At 42.0% G+C, this 13,577-nt stretch overlaps 1 protein-coding gene across 1 annotated transcript in view; it reads left to right on the plus strand.

Moving 5' to 3' along the window:
* SORCS3 (sortilin related VPS10 domain containing receptor 3) overlaps window positions 1-13,577 on the plus strand; it is a 304,161-nt gene that overhangs the window by 206,889 nt on the left and 83,695 nt on the right. Inside the window, exon 6 of the mRNA XM_074831647.1 lies at window positions 8,665-8,729. Within this exon, the coding sequence (XP_074687748.1) occupies window positions 8,665-8,729 (65 nt within the window). The remainder of the gene's footprint in view (window positions 1-8,664; window positions 8,730-13,577) is intronic.

A 13,577-nucleotide genomic window follows, 5' to 3' on the forward strand; every position in this document is an offset into this window, starting at 1 on the left:
GTCATGAGACACATGGTGATCTGCAGACCTCCTGTCACCATTGCTTTTACCCATCATAGCCAAGCAGACTTGGTGTTACTACAGACAGAGCCTGTCTTTGCAGATCTGTCTGCTGCCAGAATCCTTTTTGTTCCCTGCTTCTTTGTCTTTTCCTCTTGTGGATGTTGGGACAAATGAGCATCTCACTCTCAGTGGCTAATCGAGTGTGATTTTTTGGGACAAGGAGACATGTTGATGCATTTATTCTAGCTGGTCCAGAACAGAGTATTTTATTCTCTCTGTCTTTCTCCTCCTCCCCTGCTTCTTCTTTCTTTCCTGGCTGATGGTGAAAAATCAAAGAATGAAATAAGCCATTTGTTCTCTTCAGGTTAGCATCTGAAATGCAGAGAAACAACTCTCACAAAAGGTTTGTGACAGTAATCTAGTTTTTCACATTGCTTTTCTCTAAAATGCATAAACTGAACCACAAATTTATTTCCAGAATATTAAATGTTATCCCACGATGATTCTTCACAATACCCTGCAACAGGGAGTGTGGAGACTCATCTTTCCTTAATTAATACTATGTACAATGCCCATAGGCCTATGGGGCTCATCAGCATATCCTTATACATTTTGCCTGTGCCAAGTTTCATACTGGCATCCACTCTTTGGACAATTTAAGTTTTATTTTTATTCATCTACTGCTGCATTCATTTATTAAATGATGTTCTCACTCTGAGGCTTTTCAGAGACACTGTATTCTGTCTAGGACTCTGTTAATAGCTGAATCACTGAGCCTTAGTGTTTCAGGCATGTCATATTTGCAGCCAAAAAATGTTAATACAAATGAGGGCAATTAAACACACAGTGTACTGAGAATCCTTATTTTGGTGTAAAGCATTTCTTGAACAGGTCATGTTTAAGATACTTTGCTAGGAGACAAACTCAGAGGAATGTTACGAGTCTTCTAAATGTTCCCTTCCAGGGAGGGAAACAGTAACTCCAGTGAAGTCCTTGGCTGCGGGACTGACGGGCTGAGCTGATGGCTTCTTTGAGCATGTACTTTGCTTTTCTAAAGTCATCAGAAGCAGGGCTGATTCATGTTTCCAGAAAAATCAAAGCAATAATCTATATCAATTCCCCATCTACATGACTTTCAAAGGAGGGTGGACAAGCACTGGGCAAACATTAATTAACTGGGCTTCATAATATAGTAGGCACTAAACTAATTTTAAACCAAATGCAGGGAAAGAGATGAAAGTCACTCAATATGTCAGTGATCAGTCTTGGAAAAGAAACAAAAATTCTGTGCTTGAGTTTCACAGATCTGCACAAAGCATAGCTGGCTAGTAAATGTCATTTCCCTGATTTATTTCTTTTTTTCCAAAAAGCTGAAAAAACCCACACACTACACCACACCCACCCACCCCCTGCAAACTGTTCTATTTGCCCAAATTTTCCATTGGGAAACAAAGATTTTTGGTTAAGTAGAATGAACTATTCCTCTGGAGAGGATTCCCCCCTCCCCTCCAATATTTTGGCTTAGATTTTGGTCACCAAAATGACTTGTATACAATAATTTCTGCATTTTGGGTTTCCACTTCTATTTTTCTGTTTTTTCCTCTCCTATTCCAAAAAAAAAAAAAAAGAGGGATGGTGGGTGAAGGAAAGGATGAGAAAGGAAACAAAGCTAAAAATGTGTCTTTTTTTTTAGTGTTTCCAAAAATATACTTTGATTCTTTTTTCCTCAAAGGGCTTGAAATTTAGAATACTAAAAAAATTAAAAAAGAGCATCCTACAAAAAGTGTCTCTTCCTTCAGAAGGCAAAACAGAATCAAACCCTTCTGTTGGAATATGTTTCAAACTTGTCCACCATAAAGTTTGCAGACCTCTAAATCCCAGGTAGATTCCCTCTGCTCTCTAGAAATGCCTTCTTCAAAGCATCACTCTGTTGGATGCATGTGCAACAGAGAGTTGATGATATATTGTGCACTGAAGCTTTGAGATGTCTTCATGACAATAACATCTTAACTTGATGAGCTGATGTTTCATTACTTCCACCATATCCCAATGCTGGTGCTGCTAGGACTTGGGGAAAAAAAAGCTTCTTATTCAATTAGGATAAGCCCCCAGGGCTGATTTTATATAGCCCGGATAAGCTGTACCCTGATGAGTCAGGAGCAGCTTATTTAGTTTGTAAGTAAGCAGCAGGACTGTAACTGCACCTGGGAGCACACCCGCTAGGAGTGCTGGCTTGACGTAGTTGACAGATCTGCTCCCTGTGTGAGTCTCAGTCCCCATGAGAAGTTATTTCAGTCACCCTTGGGAAATTAAAATGCCACCTCCAGCACATGCCCTGCCTGTGCTGCTGGCTCTTTCGAACCTTGACAGGGCTGTGAGTAAGGCTCTTCACTCTTCTGCCCACACGCTTTTTTGTTTCTTTCACAAAAATTTGATTATGTTTATTGGGGTTTATAGTATAGGTTGGGGAAGAAATGCCAGAGGACCGTGAAGGACTAAGACCTATTAACTGGATGAGAACTAGACACAGAATTATTTGTACTTTCTTAGCTTTTGGTATTGGCATACAGGGGAAGGAAAAAACATGAATCAACAGTAGCTTTGTTCTGTTGATAAATAGACTTTAAAGGTATTCTCAAGTTCAGTGGCATTTCTCTTCCACTGCTGTTAATTTCTGTGATATAAAGAGTTACCTTCTTTTAGGTGCTTCAAAGAGAAAAAAGAGTTTCTGTGTGCTGCAGAGCCTGCTGTCTTGTGTGAATTCCCTAGTGACTGGTGACATGGTTGAGCCTAAATGTCAGCTTTTCCCTCAAGGAGAGGATTGATTTGGACCTCTTTCCTCTTCCTGGCCTGCTGTATCCATGAAACAACAGCAATTTTGTAGTTCTGGGACCTGTAATCCACTAAGTTTACAGGTAATTTACAGCTTTAGACATTCAGCAGGTAATGTGGATGAGATGTGGGTAGACAGATGCATGTATGCACATATGGAAACACATGCAGATGCTGTGAACACTTTATGTTTTGTTTCTTTTGAGATACCAGGCAGAACACCTCCTTAAAATTAACTGGGACCTTTATAAAAAGAATTGGCCTTGCTGAAAAGAAATTAGCTGAGAATGAACACTTGGCAAATTTTTGCCTTATCTTGCAAGCTAAGTCTCACAACAATTACTTCTGACGATGTCCAGAATTGTATCGTCACAGAAATTAGCACTGTAAAAGACATAGAAAGCTCCAGGGACCTGGCTAAGACACTTTCTTACAGTATCTTCCTGCCCAACTTTTTTTCCAAGTTTCATTTGAAATATGCTGTGCAAGGAGGTTTTGTCCATAACTCTTCAGAGACCTCATCACATCCTACCCCATCCAGCATCATCTCCTCCTGTTCAGCCACAGAAAATGATACTGTATTATGTGTTTAATACTTTCTCCCAACAGTTCAACACTTGTATCTGTTCTTAACTAGTTTATGGTGTGTTGTTGGCCTGGGGTGTATGCAGTTTGTGTGCACATTGGCTGTTACATGTGCAGAGTTAATGCCTGATGGAGCCAGTTTTAGATTTGACTGCAGTAAATAACAGATGAATACACAGAATCCCCTTGACCATATGAAGATAACTTCAATTACTGATACCAAGACAAACGTGATGCCATATCAGATGGAGAAGATAGCCTGTTGGCTGTTGGCCCATGTTGGAAAGGCGTGTATAATTCAGCAGTGGTGCTATGTGAAAAGATCCAGATCAGTTGAGCAGGAATTGCATGGATCAGTTTGTGCTCCCATCTGCCCATATAGACATGGCCCTTTTGTTGCTTGGATGAGTTAGTCCCATGCGTTCCTTCCCTGGCACTACACAGAAGTGTACACTTTTGGGGCAGAATACAATTAAAATTGCAGCAGACTAATTGGCAACAACCACTAATTTGACTGCAGTTGCCTGCAGGAAGAGGATGTGTTTTTCGCCCTTTACATATTATTGCAGTGCCTTGTTCCTTCCCATTTCTGGCCCTCATCTACTGCACAACATCCTACTAAGTAGTGTCCATCTGTTTCCTCCATCTCTTTACATGAGCAGTGACAACTGCCTTCAGTCTGACGTCCCAACCTGCAAAAATGAGTTTCCAAGTCAGCATCTTGGGAAAGTCTCAATCCATGGTAAATGTTTTGATTTTGTTTTCAAAGCCAGAGCTGGTGAATGCCATCTTGACTGGTCAGAAACCAGACACACCCCTGGCAAAAAGCTCAATCCAGCAGATTCCAGACCAAGTTCGAAAGGCTGATCCCTGTGACCTGTTTTTTTTACTTTGTTGTAAATCCTTAACACAAATGTCCAGTGATACCCACTCCCACCTCCCAAGCTAATGGGTCCAGCAGAACGGAGGAATAGAGTAAGAGATGCTCTCTATCGATGGTTTAGGGAGCAGGGATCAACAGCAGGCAGTCTGAATTGCTCAGCATTTTTGATCTAAGATGCTAGAGAATCTAAATCTCAATGCTGCCCTTCATCATTAAATGCCTGATGTCTGGAAAACGAGTAGAAAAAAATGCAAAAATGATTTATTCCATGAAAAGGCAGTAGAGTTGTTAGAAACACCGAGCTGAGGTGGGCAGTAAGCAAGTAACACAGAGAGTCTGTGTATTTCTTTTTTCCTTTCTTTGCATATGCTAGCATTTTTCATTTTGAACTATATAGTGTCTTATATGGAAACATTTCAAGAATAGCTACTTACAGTGCAGCATAATGTGTTTTCCTTGCTTGCTTTCCCTCCCAGTCAGAGATGGAGTATTAGCAGAGCGGCCTAGTATATGTGCATCCATGCACAATGCTCTTCCCTCAAGATAGAGATAAGGATCTTGCCAGGATCCTATCCATCCTTCAGCTTTCAAGAACACACAATCCTCTGCTGAAAAAATGAAGAAAAAATCTTGTGAAAAACAAGAGCTACCATAAGAACAAAAAAAGGAAAGCAGCAGCAGAAGATAGAGGAAAAAGTAACTATTTCTTCCCTCCTAATGGGATTCATTGGCCAATGATCCTGCACCAGCTGCAGTACTGGCTGCAGGCTGCATGTTTCAAAAAGTGCCTTTGCAGCAGTCGGGGAATGTGGCAGCAGGAAAAAAAATTACCTTTCCTGACACTTATGCCTGCATCCTCCCAGCATTTCCTCATCCGAGTGCTAATAAATGAATAGGGATGGTGGAGGATGTTGATTTAGCGTGGTTTCTCGCAGTAAGAACGGCCTTTTTTCCTTGCCATGGCCGTCCAAGGCAGCAGGACACACGGCTACATTTTGTGGACCTTGGTTTAGTTTTTGCTGTCTGGAGTTTGTGCCCATACAAAACATGGAGCTGAGCTGTCCATGGAGCCTGAGGTGTGACCATGTGGCAGGAAAACTGTTTTCAAGCTGAGCTTAAGCTTCTGGGTGTTGTTAAATACTCTTGTCTTTTTAAGCCTCTGACATAGAGCTGATTGTCAGCCAGAGAGCCATGAAGCCCCTTCCCAGCCATCCCACTCTGTGGGTTCCACTTGGTTGTAGACAACACGCAAGGGAAATGGTAAGTCAGGGGATGCTGATACCTCTCCTTATCATACTTCAGTAGCTCAAATAGTTTTGAGCAGTCTATCCTCCAAATCTTCTTCAGAGAGATAATGTATGAGAAAATATAAGGCTGTGAAGGTGTCTTTTTTTTTTTTTTTTTTTTGTTGCTGCTCTTGTATTGCCAGACTTGAGAGGTTATTGTAGTGAGTTCTCAAGACCAGAGAAACTACTTCCTGGGATAAAGGAATAGCTTTACAGTCTGTATGTGCATTTTTGCATCTGTTCTCCAGGACCTGCATTCATGTCTTGCTCTTTCCACTGCCTGACTTTTTTGCATTCTTCGTGTAAAGCTTCTCTAGGCAAATGATGAGAGACCATTTACTGAAAATACCCATATTCAGGAGTCAGAGCACTGCAAAGCAAAGCTGTGTTCTTTGTCACTGGGAACAGACATGAGGTGAGGCATGAAGAAACAGCATTGATTGGGGATTTGTTTTGCAATCAGAGTCTTTGATATAAGAGAGCAACTTGGTTTGGGAGAAGGAAGGATGGCCGATACATTACTTTACAGGCTTGTTATCTGCCTGCAGATAACAGGAGCTTGTCTTGGGTTACAGGAGATTGCTTTGTAAGCTTTTCCACTTGAAGTATGGTATCGGCAAGCAGAGGAGCACTAGGGGGGTGCTGTATGCTGGTCCTTTTTCATTGTCATTGTTTTTTTGAAAAGAACCATCAGGCTTGTCAAAACTAATTAAGGAAACAAGTAGGTGGCACTGGGAAGGAACTTCAAGCTAGAATGACATGTTTCATGAGACTCCTGTCATCCCCTGGTGCTCACTTAATAGGCATTATGAGTAGATCCACAGAGCTTGTGTATGCAAATACACAATGTTAATGAGTATTTCGGATTTTGCTTGGAAGTACTTAGGTTCTTCTAATTACAGTCCCTTTTAAAATGAATAGTGTTGTGGCAGACTGATGTTTCTTATTACCTGGGCCAGGAGTAGGTTTGCCCCATTGCTGTGGGGGGAGGCACAATGCCCCCGCCATAAGGAGGGGAGGGACCCAGGAGGTGTTGTGGGAAGCAGGTGAGGCAGCCTGGCACTGTGGTGTCAGGACCCAGCAAATGGCTCTGGGTACAAGGCTGATGTCTGACATCCAGAAGGAAGCCTGGAAAGTACAGGCTTCAGGGTGAAGGCTGGATTTAAGTAAGAAGCCTATTGGGAGGGGCTGAGGGGCAGGTCCCTGACATGTTCCCAACCTGTATCTAGAAGTGCTGAAATTATTGTTCCCTTTAGTAAAGTTGTGATGGATAGATACGTTGGTAAGCATGTACTTCTGTCCCTATTGGCATGTCATGGGCGAGGGTCATGACTGCTGAGCAGCTGAAATTACAGCATTTAGGGCTACTTATGGGAAAAAGGCAGAAAACTTCTGCTACAGACTAGAAAGATCTGTGCCCTTTCTATATATATTGGGAAATAATGTTGCTGCACACCGTAATGTTTTTCACTGACATTTTAAAGAATTTCTATTTGTCCTACTGTCACTTTTAACTGTGTCCAGATACTTGGAAGATTTGACCCTGATAATTACACAGTCACAGGGACTCAGGCCTGTTCTGGCATCCTTACTGATAACAGACAGCTCTTTCTTCCATGTGGGATCATCCTGAAACTGATGGTAGCGATTAAAGAGCAGACTATTTCTCACTGGGAGTAGAATGATGAAAGCTCTGCCTGTATGGCTTTGTTTTGTTGTGTTGGTTTTTTTTGGCCACAATGTGTGTTGTGAATGGACTCGCTATTGATGCGGTGCCTCTAGTTAACAAGCAGTTCCAGTTTCAGTTACCTACACAGTGGGTCATAATGTAGTTGTTTTGGCATTTGCAGCACTGGCTGATCTTAGCTGGACTCTGACACATTTGTATGTTTGTCATTGCTTCCTTAGCTATGTTTTATGTGAGATCCACAAAAATATATCAGAGTGTCTGTATTTTGTTCTTTTTTTTTTTTTTTTTTAAGGCTTTAGCTGTTGATGCCCTAAGGATGAAAGCAGCAAAAGACTGTGGTAAAAATGTTTCAGAACATTAGGGAATTGTGGACATTTGCTGGCTTGGAGGGAATCTGTTATTTACAATCTACTGTATCAAATTCAGCTTCCACCAAATTAGAAACTGATTTTTGTCATTGTCCCCTTTTAATCTAACCCATTGGTTAACTCATGAGAAGCAGCTCCATAAATCACGTGGACATCTATGGATTTTTTTTTTTTTCCCCTGCCAGCCATTGCTAGGACTAAATGTTCATCTCCCAGTGATTCTTATCAGCCAGGACACTAATAATAACATTTCTGTTTTGGGCTTGACTTTTCCTCTGCCAAAAGGAAAACTGTCTTTGTAATGTGCCTTGCAAAACATTTTTAGGGAGTAAAATAACAATGCATAGGAAGATTTGACTTCAGGTGCTTGGGTTTCAACTAGTGAGGTTAAAGAAACTCATCAAGCCTTGCTTCATGATTATCAAGGACCATGGCATGGGATCATGGGGTAAATAATGAATACTTTCTTCCATTTTTTTTTTTATTAGAACTTCACCATGCATATGTGCATCATTGTTTTTCTTTTGAAGATGGAGAAACTGAGGTAAACAATAGCAGGATTGCGCAGCAAACCAGGGGCAGATCAGGAAACTCAGGTTCTCATGTTACTATTCAGCCAAGTAAAACCCCTTTTTAATTTGGTGTCTATAAGCATGAGGCTGCTGTGCCCTCATCTTTCCTTCGGCATTAAAACAGAGCTCTGATTTTACTGGATCTTGGAACCAGCTCACTAAACCACCACAAGAATGATCATTGTAGTCTTGATCTTATAGACAAGGGATAGGCAGGTTCACTCCCCAGCACTTGGGAAGGTGTCTATCTTAAAGGTTAGTATATGGCCCCTGAGAGTGGGCTGTGTAGAAACACAAAGGAGACAAGTTGGTAGGAGGTAAGGACCTACATGCCAGGTGTCACAAGGTAGACTTGAACTGGTTTTTCTTTCCTTCACCCTCTCTCTGTCTGACTGCAGCCTTTTATCTAACTGGCTGCCTTCCTTCTCTCTCTCTCTCCCCTCAGGTCAGTGACTGGTTTGGATAAAGAACCTGACCTCGTGCACATGGAAGCCCGGACAGCTGATGGACGTGAGTGCCTGCAGCCAATGCAGAAAAAGTGGGCTTTGAGTCAAGAATGGAGTGGGAATGGAAATTCAATTTACTCATTTTGTCTCCCCATTTCCATTTTAATTGATAGGAAAGATGTGGGTCATGGGGTTTGATGCAAGGCATACTCTTATTCTTAGCCCCTGGGCAGAAATTCAGAAGCTGCAGGGCATGTGTCTGTGGAGAGGCTGGGCAGAAGCAGTCTGTTGGGCTAAGGAGCTGCCTATTCTGTTCCCTATTTAACTGTTTCAGTATCATGTGTTTCACATGAATCATAAGAGCTGGACTATCAGCACTGTGCAGTACATTTCCAGAGGTGTTCAGAACAGCTGGGTTGTACCTGGGAATTTGAGAAATTGCCTTCAGTCAGACTTCTCCACTGGCCAGAATGTTCCTATGCCCCAGGTACGTTTTGTCTCATACTGAAAGGATTTTTCAGTTTCGCTTATGATGTATGAATAGGTGCTGCATACCAAAACATTACAGACCTGAAAAGGTGCCTGGATCTGAAGTAAGAAATAGAAAAAGAAATAATTCTTAACCCCTCACTGAAATGAAGCTAGCCACATTTGAAGTAGAATGGATTCTTATGTAGTTAACGCCCAGTGAAGAAGATGGTATTAGAAGTAAGTTGACTCTTTCCACCACTTTCTCCAAAGTGTTTTAGGTATTTCTCACAGGAACTACAGCATGGTAATGCATCTGTGCATGGCGTGGAGCCGTGCCACACAACAATGGGACATGTGTCCCTTTTACACTACGTGGACAGTGTAGAAAAGCAGCATAGGACTGAGGTAGAGTATTTCTGTAAGGAAAAGGTCTCATTTTTGTTGGTTGAAAACTTTTCTCTGTTTTAGTCAAGTGCTGCATAGGCCAGATGCTGTGTGAACAAGCTCCTGTCTGTCAGAGTGGCTTGTCTGAGGCTGTGGATCTTCTAAAATCACTCATTGGCCTCCCACTGCTATTTAGTGATGGCAGCTGAATAAATAACCAGGCAATAAAAGCTCAGAGGTGACAGCTGTTTGTTGAATATATGGAAAAAGCAAAACAGGCTGGCAGGTGGGTGGGCAAGGTAGGGAGGCTTCTTCAGTGCCTTTGCTGCTGGGTGTACTGTTGCAGGGATGCTGGGAGAAGTGTCCAAAAGCAAGTAAAAAAAGCAAGAAAGTAAGCAAACAAACTGCTGATGGAGTCTGTTTTCAAACTAAGTTTAAACTTGCTCACCCAGCTATTTGAATATTGGATGTGTCAAGGATGTGGATGCTTCATTTGAAAGATGTATCCCCTGTTTGCAGACAACTCTCTTCCTCAGGTCTTGTTTGCTCAGGGGTTTGCTGTTTGTTCTTGTTTTAATGTATAAAAATTCAGCATTTCGAAGTTGGCAGTTGATGGTATTGGGGGCTTCACTGAAAGTCAGACTTAACCAGTACTGTCAGCAAGACAGGCCCATTGCAAGCCATTGTCCCAGCAGACAGCAGGCACAGGCGAGACCCGCTGGGCTGTGCTGGCCCTGCTGGCATGTCCTGCTGGGGGACAGTACCAAAATGACTCCTCTCCCAGCCAAACACAGCACAAAAGAGCCATGTTGCTCCAGTTAGAGTTTTTAAGGCTTAAAATGATATTAGTTTGTGTTACAGAACATTGTCTGCCTCCAAGCTATAGCCTCACCTGGTGTGCAATGGTACAGCTCTGTGTACTTAGGAACGAGAGGTTTGAACTGTTCTCCTAGTTGGCTCTGTAACCAAAATGGGCCTTCATACTCTCAGTGAAATGACTGAGACACTTACACCTGCTGGAAATTGGGTCCCTGCAGTTATTTCCTCTTGATCAGAAAGTTTCTGATGAAAGTTTTCCTCAGTAGTGGGGAGAAGGAAGGGGAGGCTTTTCTAATGCCATTTAGGTCAGTCTGATGCCTCAGTCACTTATGTGATGCATTAACAGACATAGATTTGAGTATTCCCATTGCTCAGCTCAATTCAGGGACAAGAATCCATGCCTTCAATGTCCTTGACCACTTGAAAACTACATGATTTTTCTTGAGTCTTTCCTCTTCTTGTTTTCCTCCATGTTTTTTATTTAAAAAAAAAAAAATTAAAAAGGGAGTGGGGAGGGAAGTGGTATTTAGGATTAGACTCCTGAACTTGATTTTTTTTTTTCTTTCTTTTAACAGTAATGGGATTCAAGAACCTATCTAATACTGATTCAGACACTGGAATCTAAAATATGCTTTGTGGATGGGAACAGGTGGTGGGGCATGCTAGAGTCTCGTTCATCCATAAATGAGTCAGGACTATCAATAAGCTCTTGGAGCTGGGAGGTGGAAGTCCTGTTCACCACTCTGGTGTCTGTCCTCCAAGATACCTTGCCCCATGGTTTTGTTTGTCCAGTCATTAGGAATGGTAGAGTCTCTGAAAAAGCCTGCCCCAGTGTCTGATCTCCTTCAATATTTGAAAGATGCTGCTAATTCCAGTGCCTAACTGATCTCAAGCTGTTCCTGTCTTTTGTAGCAGATGAAGTTTTTCACGTTTTTTCAACATCTTGGCAGAGCTATTGTAGCAGAATAATAATCTAGGCTTGCATTTTTAAATTATGAAAACATGTAGGAGCCTTGGGCACTGTACCTTCTGCCTGGGTGTAATAGGCAAGGACAGGGTTGGTTGCAAGGGAACTATTATGAATACACTGACACAAACACCCACCAGCACTCCTGGGAAAGATATATTAAACTTTCTGATGTTCACTGAGATAATCTTCTCCCCACTCACAGATACAATGCAATTTTAATTAAAGGGAAAAGAGGGGGGAAAACCTAACCAAAAAGATGAAGTAGGGTAATTAATTCCTGGGGAATAATTTACAGTCCTGTCTACATTTCTAGATCCTCTTTTTCTTTGGGGGAAAAACTGTCAAGGCCAGATAGTTTTTTTTCTTCCTCCCATGGTCACTTTCATTGGCAGTTTATGATTTTAAGTCTTGCCTGGCACCAGAACCTGACTTAAGCTGAGCCAGTCTGCCAATGCAACTTGTTTCCATCAGCTGCCCTTCTTGTTAGCCATGCGGGCTAGTCATGGCTGCTTTTAGCTGCCTTGTTAATGCTGCCAGGAAGGAGCAGGCCTTGCTGTCCTGTGTCTCTGTAAGTCACAGTAAACTGCACATAGGTCTGCCCTTTGCAGCCTTCAGCACAGTGACAGGTTTGTCTGTTTCAGTGTCTCCCTTCAGGGACACACATCTTTCAGTGTTACCCACCAGAGAGGGCCTCTTGTGCTCCTGCTTCCTGCCAAAACTGTAATGACTGGCAGGCAAAGGAGAGACTTAGTAGCTTGGCTTATTTCACCAGTTTATCACTGCAAGTTTCAAGAAATTGTTTCAGTTTTATCACTTCAAAAAAGGATAAAAATACATTCCAGATTCTCAAGATCAGAGATGATGTTAATTAGCAATGGGGAGGTGTTTCGAACTCAAGTGGAAAGCGGCTGCACATCTGAGAAAGCCATTCTCTAATCCTAAGTGAGATAAGTTGGTGGGAAGGGTTTGTGCGGAGGTATGGATGCTGGGATTTGAGCTGCATCAAACCCTCCAGGCTGCTTGATGTCCATATTGTCTCATTCACGGATGGGCTGAGAAAGTAGCTGGATGTTGGGTTATAAGCATGAGAAGTTTCTGAGGCTGTCTAGGAAATGTCTTTTTAACTCCTTTGGCAGTGGAACATAATTAAAAAAAAACCCCAAACCCAAAACAAAACACCCAAACCCTCTTAATTCTGGTGTTGCATGGGATGATATGTAAATTGAAAATAATCCCCAGATAGAAGCTGATCTCTCTTAAGGCATACATCTCCCAGTGAAAGGTAAGCAAGGCTTTAAAGGCATAGCTTGGGCACATGCTACCTGCTCCTCTGGGCAGCTGTCCTTTTTCCTTGTGGCTGTGCAAAACAGGGCTGAAAAATTAACTCCTTTCAGAGAAGGAGGAGATAACAGCTTGGAAGTTAGAACGCCCCCTTCTCTCTTAATTGATATTTTTCCTGAAGGGCCCTGTACTTTCTATATAGGGGAAGATGTGCTCTCTGAATGGGACCATAGCTCATGAAGGGATCATACCCTTCAAGAAGCTTGAGCAGGGACTTAGAGTTGTTTCTTGCTTCCAGTCACACACAAATGTGAACTGTGTGCTGCCATATTTTTTACCTGATTTTAAAACATATTTTAAAAGGAATTATTTTTCATTTTCTGTGGGGCAGCAGGAAGAAAAAACAAGACTTGAACTTACTTTGGTGTCCAAAGTTAGACAGATTTGAAGATAAATTTTTGTGTCTGTGTTTTTTTTCATAGGCCTTGTCTTGTAAAATATATGAAAATAAATAAACAAGAAACTAAATGGAAAATAGGTAGTGAACTACCTCCCTCCTCCACCAACATCCCATGAATATTAATCAGGTGCCATTCTTTGAGTATATTTTATTGCTGGTGTAACACACTCAAAATGACACATTTCCCAATAGGCAGGAAGCTAGTTGTCATGTCAACACTTGTGATTTATTTGCATTTATTTGTGACAGGTTTTTATTCCTCTTCCCATTCTGTCACTCAGCAGCAGCAAATTATCCCCTTTTTGGAGGGATAAGAATATCTAGGCGACTGTGTGGGAGAACACACTGGAGGGAATGAGCTTCTAAAAATATGGCTCCTGACCTCTCCTCCTTGTTCTGCCTAATTTTAGTGCTACCTCAAAGAACAAGTCAAGGCTGCTGAGCTCTTTGGGTGGCATGGCAGTATATAAGACCTTCTGAGAAGCTGCTTTTATCCACTGCAAAGATGTCTTAGATTCCACATTGAG

Source organism: Strix aluco, chromosome 7 (genome assembly GCF_031877795.1).
Source record: "Strix aluco isolate bStrAlu1 chromosome 7, bStrAlu1.hap1, whole genome shotgun sequence".
Taxonomy (NCBI): Eukaryota; Metazoa; Chordata; class Aves; order Strigiformes; family Strigidae; genus Strix; species Strix aluco.